The 13842-nt window shown below is 37.2% G+C and overlaps 1 protein-coding gene across 6 annotated transcripts in view; it reads right to left on the minus strand.

The window, feature by feature from the left end:
- Positions 1-13842, minus strand: part of asf1 (histone chaperone asf1) — a 115213-nt gene that overhangs the window by 66846 nt on the left and 34525 nt on the right. For all 6 annotated transcript variants that reach the window (XM_067135079.1, XM_067135080.1, XM_067135083.1 and 3 more), the window contains one exon: positions 6426-6864. In XM_067135079.1, coding sequence (XP_066991180.1) covers positions 6426-6730 — 305 coding nt within the window. In that variant the 5' untranslated portion in view covers positions 6731-6864. The remainder of the gene's footprint in view (positions 1-6425; positions 6865-13842) is intronic.

The following is a 13842-nucleotide window of genomic DNA, read 5'->3' on the forward strand; positions in this document are numbered from 1 at the left end:
CCAGAATTCAAAACGTGAGGACAAAGAATGAATGGATGGATATGAATTTAAAACACAGTGAATCTGACCCGCAATGCCTCACATTCACAGAAACTGACATTAAAAACATGAGTATTTCTGACCAAGGGACTGTTTCTATAGCACAATACTGAATCAATGATGCTTGTAGTCTAAAGGTGAATCTGACCCGCAATGCCTCACATTCACAGAAACTGACAAAAAACATGAGTATTTCTGACCAAGGGACTGTTTCTATAGCACAATACTGAATCAATGATGCTTGTAGTCTAAAGGGGTCTAAAATCCAAGTTCTCAGCCCCTCATAATGGCATTTATCGCTAGGAAAGTAGAACCATTGTATTTGTCAAGTTGCGGTACTAATCAAAGGGAGCGTAAACTCGCGGTATTCCACACATTATGGTACTACTCACAGGTAATGAAATTCGCACATGTAATACAGACCTACGGTGTTCCATACATTGCAGCGCCATTTACAGGTAACGCAAACCTATGGTGTTCATCACAAAGTCTACTAACCACAGGGACTCGTACTATCCCGTGGTGTTCCTCATATAGTGGGTACTAATCATAGGCAAGCCAGAACCATGGTGTCGCTCATATAGTGGTACTAATCAGACAGGTACTGTAAAAGCCGACAGCGCACTCTGTTGCTACTAATCACAAACCTATTTTGTACCTAACATACTGGTACTACACGCAAGTAAAAGCGACCCATGGTGCTCCCCGCATGGTGGTACTAATTACAAGTAGTCTCATGGTTCTAATGCGATCAACCCTTGGTCGCCCCTTTTAGTTGCCTCTTACGACAGGCAGAGGATACTGTGGATGTGAGCCAGTTGGTGCTTTTATTTTGGTTCTATTCAGAAGTTAGAAATTTATTTTATGTTGAGCGGTACAGTGAAAGGTAGCGAATATTTATCGCATGAATCGCCTATATAACATAACTGTTTGAAGTTGATCAACGCGGTGCATATTTGTCTTGCGATAGCCTAGTTATGGATACGGAAAAAGTAATGAAATTTGTTACTAACAAAGACAAAAAATTACAATGTTAGAAAGTGAACTGGTATCTGCATGTTTAAGTGCACAGTTGAGGCACGAATCAAGACCGGCTGCAGATTGGAGATGATCTTGTGCGAATGTTGATACTCACACCTTTGACTCATCACTCGAGTTGGTCCTAGTCAAAGTTTTATCGGATTAAAAATGGCAGCCAAAGGCATTCCTCGTTGTCGTACATGGTTGGGCATAATCTCCAACTCATTATCTAATAGTGTGACCAAAAATAATGTTTAATAACCCACTGATCCAAAATAAAATGCTTCTACTAACACTTGTTTTAGAAGGAGTGTGACCTGCAATAATAGTTTGATTTTTTTATGGGCCCCCGTGCAAATATTTTCGTATTTGTTGCCTGACGTTTTTCACACCTTTGAGTGCACTGTTATTTTATAAGCCCCACTGGAAAAAGGTTTTCATATTTATTCTCTCGTGTTTCCCACAGCTTTTAATACTTTCCTCTCATCTTTTGAAATGGTCGATATACTTTCCACTGTACCTACAGAGACACGACGTAAAATGCCCCTATATCAGAAAAAATCAAATGATCTATCTTCTTATGCTATTTTTAAGGACACTTTCTCTCAAGGCATTGTAAACTTTGTCAATGTATTAATTTTTTCATCTAAACAGTGTTATTATGTGACTGAAGATGTTACTAAAATACAAAACATGTACCACTATTGACTAATAAGTTGCCTTAAGCAACTAATGTATCGACAAGGTGAATAATAAAAAATACTGGTTGTGAAGCTTTCTCCAGGTCAAAAAACACAGGGACTAGGTGTTCCTTCTGGAGAAAGACCTCCTGAATGGTGCTCTCCAATCTAACCAGATGATCGGTGGCAGACCGATGAGAGCGAAAAATACACTGGTAGTTAGTCAAGAAACCTCCCTGACCCATAACCCACGCAGTGATTGCCAATGTCAGGGGAACCTTCGTGGTAATTTGAAGAAATGCCATTTCTTACTATCTTTAAGGGTGCATACCTATTTTCAAACTCCTCAACAATTGCTTTAAACCCATCCCATAGGCTGCTTACATTTTTAGTTACCAGTTTCCACTAATCATAATTAGTTTCTCTTCCATCCCTGACTTTTCAACTACATGGTACTGCCTAAAAGCCCTACTTGTACAACCTTCCTTTCTACCAAATTTATTTTGACGACAAAAATAGCTTTGTGATCAGTTATACCTTTTATTACTTCAGTTTCTCTATAGAGCTCGTCTAGTTTTAACAGCACCACATCTAGAATATTCTCCCGAATACAAACTTTCAGCTACATAATCTAGGCTACCACATAACCTACTCTGCTCAGCTAAGAGAGAAGACAGGGCATCCTTGAGGTAGCTTTTACTGTTAAAACTACAAGATGAAATTAAATGCACAGAAGATAATGCAATGTGCTAATCCAAAAAATATATAACCGCTCCCGTAATTTGGTAATCAATGTTCTTTTAGATGGTCATTTATGGAATAAATTTCCATTTCTAGCTATCCCATTTCCTGTTCATACTTGATCATCTCACAGCAAATCTGATGCTATAATGAAATAGGAGGGAGTCTACTATATTCAGAAATATTTCTTGGAATTTTGAATAATATTCCTCATTCAGTTGTAGCTGTATTGAATTCCATGGTATCAAAATATACTTTTTAGTAAATAACGATAAATAAATGTGCATTAGATGCCCTATTAAATTGCCAAAAAAATGTACAACTTCTACTGAGAAAAATGCTTTAAAATAAAACATCCTTCTACATTTCTCATTTAATCTATTGCTACTTTTTACAATTGAAAGCAGGTATTTTGGCAAAAATCCTCAACTTACTTCATGGACATCTTTAGTCTGGGAAAAAAAAACCTGATGTGCTCTCTAGGCTATAATATTCTTTTGGATCTCACCAAAATATTAGAAAACAATCTTGATCTTTCTTTGTAGGGACAGTCCATAGAACAGTTAATATTTTCTGTAAGTTACACATGAACACTTCCACACACAAACACTGATCTGCAGGAAAACTTTACAGGAACCTACTGATACTCTCATCACTTTTAATAATATACATGGTATTTGTATAACTCCCCTTCAATTATAATAGCTTTTAAGAAACACTGGGGTGTAAAAATATGATCCCACTGGAAGTTCTTTAACACTAGAACCACCGGAACATATTGTATACCTAGAACCGCCGATGCGGTCATTTTGACCGCTGTATTGGAATTATTATTTTTATTCTAAATACGTATAGTAACTCATTGCCATACTTTCAAATATGTGTTACTAAGTTTATAAAACATTAATTATGGGATCTAAAGCAGAAAAGAAACGAATTATTTCATTGTATTGCAAATGTAATATTTTCCTAATTTATTACAAACACAGATATGTTTCTCTAAAACACACTTATCTAATAAACAAACATTGCTTTTACTTTAAATTCTTTTAGTCTTAACTGTAAAATAGTTATTACACATTAACAGAAAATAACATTACTGTAACATTTTATTTAGTGTAATTTATGACCTGAAACATGTTTGCCAAATCCACGTACCACACCATATTTTTGAAACACTGTCTTTCTTTTCCTTTAGTGTATTTGCACACGCTGATGCAATTCTGCGTCTTTAGAAGCAGGAACTACATACCACGACCTTAGTTATGTCCTTTGAGCAAGAACCACACACTCGCTGTTTGCACTTTCTGCAGGTAAAGTTTGTCTTATTCCTGCATTTCTTCATTTGGCATTGCCTCCTCTGTACATTTCCTTCCACAGGCTCCCTCAATTCGGGTTCTCTTTCCACATACTTAGGTTTCGATTCCATGTACCCCATACGAAGCTCCTCTGCTAGCTTCAGGATGTAATTTCGGCGACTGATCTTCTTCCTGGTCACTTTTTTGAAAATGATCCAGGAATTGATAGCTGCCAAGTCAAGAATATTATGAAATACATGAACAGGCCATCTTCGGGTAGCGGATCGAACAGTATATTTTCTTTCCATTTGATCCACCACGTCCACACCATATTTTGTATTGTTGTAGAAGTCTCTGTTTCGGGAATCCTTTTGGGATTAGCTTGAAGTTCAACTTCTGAGTGCAAAGTACTGTATAGAAGGATGTTCTTGTTTCGTTTACCTTGATAAACAGTAAGTGTGTCATACGAATGTTTCAGGAGAGTTGAGTCGTAAAGACTAGCTTTCATAGCCTTCACAGCTTTAGGTATTTCTCTCCTTCATCGCCTAATGGTTCCAACAATACTCGTACCATTACTTTTCAACTTCTTACCAAGTTTCACTGTTGTAAAAAAGTTGTCTGTAGTCACGTTTCGCCCCTTCTTTTGAAATGGTTCCATCAACTTCATTACTACACTTTCGGGAAGAGTCTCGTCACGTCCTCTGAGATCGTCTTTTCCTAGGTAAGGAAACCCACTGCACAGAAACCTTGAGTCAACGTCCACAAGAAACCAAAACTTAATTCCAAATCTATCTGGTTTGTTCAGCATGTACTGTGAGAATGGGCACCTTGTTTTGCTTGGGAAAAGCTGCTCATCAGCCGTCAGATTTTCACCTGGAATATAAGTCAACTAATAATTTTCAATGAATTTGTTCCATACTTTTGATAATAACGCAAATTTATCAGCCTTCAAACGTTCTGATCTTGTAGTTCTGACGTCGAAACGCAGAAATCTTTGAATTTCTCGAAAATAATTCCTCCCCATTGTTTCACTGAAGAATGGTGGCCCCCACTTTTTAGACCAGAGTTCATCAAGTACAGTGTTACTGGCTCCAAGAACACCACGAGCATACACTAAGGCAATGAATGCCTCCAGTTTTTCTAAACCTACACTCCACAATTCATTACCTAGAACACATTTTGCTTCCGTTTCCGTACAGTGTTTGATGTGTTTCAATATAGATTCATCAATAAAAAGACGCCATGCACTCGCTACACTGTCATCAGAAACATACCGCTTTGAATATGGAGTAGGTCCTGGATTTTCTTTCAAGATGTTGTGACAAGCCATCCTGCCAGGTGTAGTCTTCCCAAACTCTCCTACAGTCCACTCCGTGATGCCGTCTGTACCTAGTAACGTATTATTTGTTCCTGGGAGGCTTGTGTTGATTCGTCCAGCTTTTCGTACTACATTTTCTGCTGCTGTAACAGAACAATTGATAACTTTCAGTTCTCGGCCTATACCAGGCGTAATTGCAATCTAAATGTTGAATTTCAGTACCAAAGTTGAAATGTTGACATCAAGATAACGTATACCATTATTGTAACTTACCTGGTTCAACAATTTGGTATTCAGCATCATCTGAATCACTGCTTTCAGAATGGACACTTGGTTGGTAGTAATCTTTGTCCGCAGTTTCTTCTCATAGGCCCTCTACATCTGGGTCACATTCAACTTCAGACATATCATCTGGAATATCATGCAGTAGAGTGAGTAATTCTTCATCGGTAAGGGACGGTGGTCTACGAGCCATGGTCTATGACAAGCTGACGAAGCTGTGGCTCCAGACTGCCGAGAGAGATTAGTTGACAGTTGTCCCAAGGTTGTGATTGGCTCACGGAGAGAGGAGGGGTGAGGGAGGCCTTGAAGGGGTTGTGAGAGCGGAAGAATGTTCGCTACTCTCAGAGGAGAGTGACCCATTAGCCCTCGTAGACGCCGTTCAATAAATGAATAAAGAGGAAATTGAACAATGGCCGTGCACAGACTATCAGAGTTTCATTGTTGTGCTTACATTATTGCAGGGAGAATAATTATAAACAAATTTTATCTCAACCAGAGGAATAAGCACATGTTCTAACACATTTTATTATGATAATCAATACAGCAGTCAAAATGACCGCTCCGGCGGTTCTAGGTATACTCGTTACCTACGTCCTATCCAATGACACAAAATTAATTAAATTTAATACGGATGATTCTGACCGGTAATTAGGAAAAGCTGCCGAAGCTCTTTACAATAGGACAAAAAATGTGGTCAAAATAATGCTTTGAAAATGTGTAGCGGTCATTTTGACCGCTCCGGCGGTTCTAGTGTTAAAATGCAGCAAGCCAATGACATGGAGTTGCCTCATTTGAACACCATCAAATGCAACCAACCTCAGCTAGGGTCAAACTATATTTGGAATAGAAGGGTCTCTTAATTTAGGCAGTGACTATAACATAAATGATGCAGCCTAAATGCAGTGAATGATCAGTTTTGGATCTAAAGAATACATCAATATCAATCAAGGCATGAAGTATAAAAAAAATTTGACAAAGTAGCCTAGTATACCCTACACCTGCAGCAGAAAAAGTCTAATACCATAAAATAATGGAAGCACTTCTTACCTATATGAACATGTTAATAATACAACTGTTACACCAATGACATCTGCAACAGGTATTTTGGAAGGGTCTGGTGGATCAGCTTGAAATACGAACATGTGACGACCCTCTGGAACTGGCCCCACATACACTGTGTCCAATACTTGGTCATATTCTTCACTTTCTGCTGAACCCACATAAATGATTCGCCACTCCAAATCTTCCTGTAAGTCCTCGACACACTCAAATGTAATTTCAAACTGGAAAGGATTCAAAAATGCAGAAGGATTGTCTAATACGACCACATTTACCACTTGCACTTTTGCCATTTTTTGTTGTTGTTCTAAATATAACTTGTGATGATACAGTCAGCAGAGTATGGCACAAATCTGTAGATCCAGGGAAGTGAAGAATTCAAGATTTGCTCGAAATCACTGTAAACTATCAAGAAGTGATGCCATTTCTATAAAAAAAATGAAAACATATAATATTAATATATTTAAAGTGTTATTAAAGCATCTACTAGAAACAATTCTATGCTTACATAATGCAAAAATACTACAGGTTTGGCATCATACCCAACCTATTTGAATCACCAACCATGGAGCAAATGAAAGATTTGCAAGTCCCTTCGAAGTCCTTACAATTCCATTCTTCAAAGGTAAAGAACAAGATTATATAACCTTGTACTGTTAAGAGACCTTAACAATTTGCATGGGTTCTACTGTTATCAAATGTGATCAGTATTTTGTGTTGGAGGAAGGCTAATAAAGATACAATCAGGTACAGAGATTTATCACTGTCCCACAGGAGATTACACAGAAAACCTGTGCTGATAAAGCCTGATATAATTTATCAATAGCTGGTTAAAAAAATTGCTAGGAATATTGATTGGCCAGGAGGGTTTGTCACACTGACCGCATGTCATCTCATAATCTGCAGGCCATTGGGTTAAGCCAGGGTTGCCTAGTACACCAAGACCCACAGGACTGCAGCGCCATGGGATTTTCTTAGTTCAATTAATCAACATATATGGCATGACAGTAGTTCTTACAGGTAAACATATGACCCTGGTTAAGTAGAGCATGTATTCCAGCATATAATGAACTTTTGTAATTTAAAATGCATCCACTCACTGTAGGGTCAATTGAAAATAAGGGATGGCTACATTTCTTGATGTCAACTTACACAGCTCAATAATAAATATCATAAATGAAATGTAGATAGGATGTGAGGTTACACCTATTGAATTAATAAATGAAATCATTTCAGTTAACAGACCCAGTAACAAAGATGTAACTATTTTTAGTGGATATTTGGAGTGCTTTTTTATGGGTTCTTTAATTGAAATGTAGATAAACCTAACATCACAGCAAATAGTTGACAGGCAACACTGTATAGTTTGGTGTTCATAGCAAAGCATGAAGTCAGTCTCTCAGCTAAGTAGAGGAGGAAGTTGAAGCAATAGTGGAATGTAAGCGATATGCCCCAAACAGTAAAATGTGGAGTGATTTAATTCATGTGCAAAGGGGGTGTTTTACCAAGTGAAATCTTTGGTCAAATGTAAGCCTTGAATGGGGATGCTTATTTCTAAGGAAGAACAGTGTTCAAGAGGTGTGCCAAATTTTGAGATGGATGGATATGCCGGCAGATCTCGCACGACCTGAACAGGTGTCTGTAATGATGTAGGAAAAGATTGGCACAGGGACATGATGGTGAAAGACAATTGTAGTATAACTGTGTGTAAGCTGTCAATCTCAGAGTCAGATTCATACACTACATCATGCAAAGAGAACTAGGGACTCGCAAAGTGTGTTCCGAATTGGCACCCCAGCCTCTCACCAATGAACAGCAAGCTGTACTAAGGGTGGAGATATATCTAGAACATAACAATCCATATCGCATGCAAGAATGTTTCTTAGAGGTAATTCTGATAGGTGATGAAACCTGATGCCACCATTTCCAGCCAGCAATGAAAATGAGTCAGGAGGGGAGACACCCTTCATCACATGACCAATGAAGGCAAAATCACCTACATCAGCTGACAAGATCATGTTGACACTGTTTTTCAATCAATCAATCAATCAATCAATCAATCAATCAATCAATCAATCAATCAATCAATCAATCAATCACTCACTCACTACTGATCTGCATTTAGGGCAGTCGCCCAGTCAATCTCAATGGACCTCTGCTGTTGAAGTGGTTATGGTCAGTGTCAGGATCCATGATTTTGTGACAACTTACAGGAACTCAAGGGGCCACAAAAAAACAGACAGTTGGGAAAACTGTCGTGAAGTACTGTATGCTTATGCATAAACATACACCCGTATGCTGGCAATGCAAAAATGGATAAACTATGCCAAATTCACTGGGATCTTGCAGATCAATCCCCTTTACAGTGCACTATTAAATCTTTTAAATGTGGAAGAAGGCCCTGAAGAATAAGTATTTCATCACAGATCAAGTGGTTTGTGATGATGCAGAAGAATGATTCTAGTAAATTTATTTGCAGAAGGTACAGGGAAACTTGTTAAGCTTGGCGACAGGTGGCTGAATTACAAGTGATGAAAATCATTTTTCGTCCGTATTGAAAGTTCCATAAACTGTATATAGGATAATATTTTTTGTTTATTTCCACCTATTCTTGAAATGTATTGAATAGGTGGAAATAAACAAAAAATATTATCCTATATACAGTTTAGGTGGCTGAATGGCGGGGATGATTATCAGTAAACTCTCTCGGACTGTCATTGGGATGCTATCGTTCTGATTTGTGTTCCAGTAAACAGTATAAAGTTCTTTCCTAATTGCTTTATGCCGCACCGACACAGACAGATCTTATGGCGACGATGGGATAGGAAACGCCTAGGAGTGGGAAGGAAGCGGCCGTGGCCTTAATTAAGATACAGCCCCAGCATTTGCCAGGTGTGAAAATGGGAAACCACAGAAAACCATCTTCAGGGCTGCCGACAGTGGGGTTTGAACCCACTATCTCCCAGATGCAAGCTCACAGCGGCGCAACCCTAACCACACGGCCAACTCGCCCGGTAGTATACAGTTCAAGTTCCTAGATATCAATTTAAGATTCCATTTAACATTATATAATATGCTATTTGTAATCTGTAAATATTATTATAGCTAACTCAAATGTCTTTATTTTTACTATAATTTAGAAAATAATTCAGAAAGGCCTATATAACTTATTTACGAGTTTTGTACTTGTCTGTGCTTTATATTCAATGAGAAAGCAAGGGGAAAGGACTCTCTCTGACTGTCATTGGGATGCTATCGTTCTAACTTGTGTTCCAATATACAGTACAACAGCACATTTAAGGAGCAAGCATATATTGAATTCCTTGAACCACAACTGAAAGATTTGCATCCGTAACAACTTTTTAATGCTGTACGGCGCACTGGACTTTAATCGTAAATAAACAACGTGATTTCAGCTCAGTTGTACTTCAATTGGATAACAGCATCTTAAAGGAGCCAGTGTATATAATCTCCTTATCCAGCTACACAAGGATTCCTAACATCTTTTTAATGTGCACTGGACTTTTTATGAATCTCTGTCGTGGAGTTATTTTTTAACATAGTGCTGCACGTCTCTATAATTCTTTTCTCAATCTCTCACATGGTATGTACATTTACGAGACCTTAGGTGTCTTTACATTGTTTGATTTCTTTGGTATTTATGTTTTAATTTTGCTTTAAGCTGATGATGACCTATTATTAGGTCGAAACTAGTCCCTAATCATTTATGTAATTTAAACTCTGCATATTTTTTATTGAAAAGGTGGACCTTAATAATACATTAGTTTAACTCTACTGTAACTGCTACTCTGTTGCTAAATACACATTTCACAGATATACTTCGTGCATTATCACATTTTTTGTGACATCAAACACTTAGAATCCTTCACTTTCAACCAACAGAACAAAAGTATTGTCAAGTGATTATATCAAAATATGGGCAGCCTGCCACAACACCGAGAAAAGTACAGCAAGATATGCGATTGCTACAAGATGCATAAAATTTATAAGCACTGCAACCTACTGTCATGCTTAACGTTTTTAACAAATGGATACCTTGGTGGTACATGCCGCTAGAGACTTTCAACCAACAGAACAAAATAAGCAGAGTTGCCAAATGTTTATATCAAAATATGGGCAGCCTGCTACAAGGAGAAGGTACAGAAAGATATATGAATGCTAACAAAAAGCATAATATTTACCAAACACTGCAATTTATCGTCACAATTAATGTTTTTAACAAATGCGTAGCTTGGTGTTACATGCGCTATGATGAGCAAAGGTACAGCAGTGTGAAGGTAGCTTCTGCATAGTTAACATTGAGTACGCCTGTTTCACTTGTTAGGAGCAACTGAATACTATGCACGTTCACCTCCTACTTTGAAAAAAGTGTAATTAACAAACAGTAGTAGTATACTGGACCATACTTATTAGGGTGAGTTAGGGGCAAACAGACACTCCATAATAAAATGTGTGGAATCATCTCATTAAAGTTGGCAATATTGTTTCCTGTGAGTCCTGCTGTAGTGTGGTGTATACGAATGTCTGTGATAAGTACCTATTGAGATCTGCTATTCAAAATCTCCTGGCTTCTCGACTTAAGGCCGGTCTCCACTGATTAACATTTAACAACATGTTAAATGTTAAAAGTGTTAAATGTTAAATGCTGAATACTGTTTCATTTAACCTTGTGTCTACACTTAATAAACATGTTAAACTTCACTTTCTTTGTTTATATATAGGCCCTAAGTAGTTCATCATATCAATTTGTGGTAATACATTCAGGTGGTGTCTAGTATTTTCAAATAAGGACAATGGACTCAGATGAAGAGGATTTGGCCCTTTGTTACTGCCGCTGTTGCTTCTTGTCATGACTTAGAAATCCAGTTTTATTAGACACAGTTCCTCCCCTCACCCTGCTCATTGCTTCAAAAGGAAACCACTTTGAAGTATAAACTTCGTCCGCTCCTGCACACGACTTCTGATTTTTTGAAATACTCGACTGTACTGGAAGTGGAGGGGTGCTAGGTATTTTTTCAATGCACTTGCGGGAACAATTATAGATAATTTAGAGTTCCTGGAAACTGTCGGCTTTCTTCGCTTTATCTCTGTATTCCTTTAATGAGACATCCCACAAACTAGGCCTTTCTATTATATCATTAATGAAGTCCAAAGTAATCTTGCTCCACTCCATTTCTGACTATAAATTTTAGTATAGTGCACAGACGACACACGTGCACGTAACGGTACCGGTACTGTATTTGTAGCTTATAATAAAAAGAATGAGTGTTGCGGAGTGTTGTAACTATTAATCCTACTTCACGAGAAGCATGTCGTTTGCGTCGTTTGGCTATCTGTTGACGGTGGAAACGGCAAGGAAGTTGCCAAAGCTGTTCCAACATCTTACGAACAACGAATTGACTTGACACGTTTTCTACTTGGAGCGGAAAACACGTCAACATGTTAAAAGTGTTAACCTCAACATTCTGAGTTAACATGCAAAGTCAATTGGAAGACACAATCACAGTATACATGTCAATTGTAACATGTTAAATTTAACATGTTGGTGTTAAATGTTAATCAGTGGAGACCGGCCTTTACAGAGATAAGGAATACATGTTGTTCAGATATCGTCTTTGTTCGTAAGATTGTCTAGGATTTAAGGTTTGTTTGTATATCAGTGGATTCAAAGAAGATCTAGCCAACGCATCCTCCATAAGTCAGGAAGCACAAATGTTAGTGCCATCTGTTGATTTTCAGGCACACTAAATTAAATAGTGCTTGTGGGGGCAGACAGATACTTGTTTGTGGGGCCAAACTAACAAATTCATTTTTCTTATTAAATTCTTGAAAATACTTTTTTGCCGACTATTTATTTTAATAAATGTCAATTGTTAATGAATGTTGTAATGGAAGAGAATGTGCACTTAGCCATGAAGGCTTTCAAGGAAGACTGCATGCTACTGGCAACTGCAGCTGCAACCTTATCAGTTACATGCAATTCTTTAAGAAGGCAGGTGATTAGTAACGTGCGCATTCCTAAATTCAGGCAGCATACAACATTTATCTCAAGATACAGAATTGAAGTGGACATTTTTCTCAAGATACAGAATTGAAGTGGATAAGAACATCTTTTAAAACTAGACTATTGGATACGGGTTAACGTACAAAGAGCTACGTAGCTTGGCATAGAGTTATGCATTTTCAAATTAATAATTTAATGAAACACAAATGGTAGGTGTTGACTGGATACAAGTCTTTCTCAGCCTGCATATGAATCTTAGACTACGAATTTCTGAGGGTCTTTCACATGCTCGTGCAAAAAGAATGATGAAGGAAAGGATTGCTGTATTTTACAACAATTTAGAAAAATTGATGAACTGAACTTACAAAGCTTTAAAAAGTTTTAGGGTCCACCTTATTCAATACTATACAATTTGTTGTGCAGATGTAATTACAACATATGTTTATTCAGAACTAGTTTCGACACTATACTGCTTCATCATCAGCTGAACAGAGGCACTTAAAAACTGGCAATCATATAAATATTATCAGCATTAACATTATCACAAATTAAAATCTTATATTACAATTAAAATGAATATATATTTAAAAATATACAGTGTCTGTCCATCCTTTCTCAACAATTCAAAGACTTGCGGGTGTGTTGTACCAAATTATTAAAACCATATGCGACCAGGTTCGCTATAATTATTGTAATTTTAAGGTGAATTCAAATTAAAATTCACACACAAAGTTATTAAAATAGTTCTGTTCATAAAACTCTTTGTGCTTAATTAAACACACTTCGTAATTCTGCATACAGTACAGTCATAAAAAGATTCCAGGAAATTATGTAGTGTCCTTTTTGACAGTATTGTTCAGTGAAACGAGCCTGATGAGGTGGGAACGTACAAAGAAAGTCCTTAACCTATTAACAAGAACTACGTTTCCCGGTTCAAATGCGGAACCTGTGAATAATAAGGAATATTATAGTTATAATGTCTAAGAGGGAAGGCAAGATATAAGATTGTGTCCAATAACGCAAATGTTTATATGACTCACCTCAGAAGGTCTTTGACTGAGTGAAGCATAATGAAGCACTTGTAAGAGACAAACACTATATTTTTTAAAATATATATTAATTTTAATTGTAATATTACAAGATTTTAATTTGTGATAATATTTATATGATTGCCAGTTTTCCAATGCCTCTGTTCAGCTGATTATGACGCAGTATAGCGTTAAAACTAATTCTGAATAAACATAATATGTTGTAATTACATCTACACAACAAATTGTAGTATCGAATAAGGTGGACCCTAAAACTTGTAAAAGCTTTGTAATCTCAGTTCATATGGATAAAAATGAAGTTTATTATTTTAAATGAACTGAACTTGTCAGA

The sequence above is a fragment of the Anabrus simplex genome, chromosome 1 (genome assembly GCF_040414725.1).
Source record: "Anabrus simplex isolate iqAnaSimp1 chromosome 1, ASM4041472v1, whole genome shotgun sequence".
Lineage (NCBI taxonomy): Eukaryota > Metazoa > Arthropoda > Insecta > Orthoptera > Tettigoniidae > Anabrus > Anabrus simplex.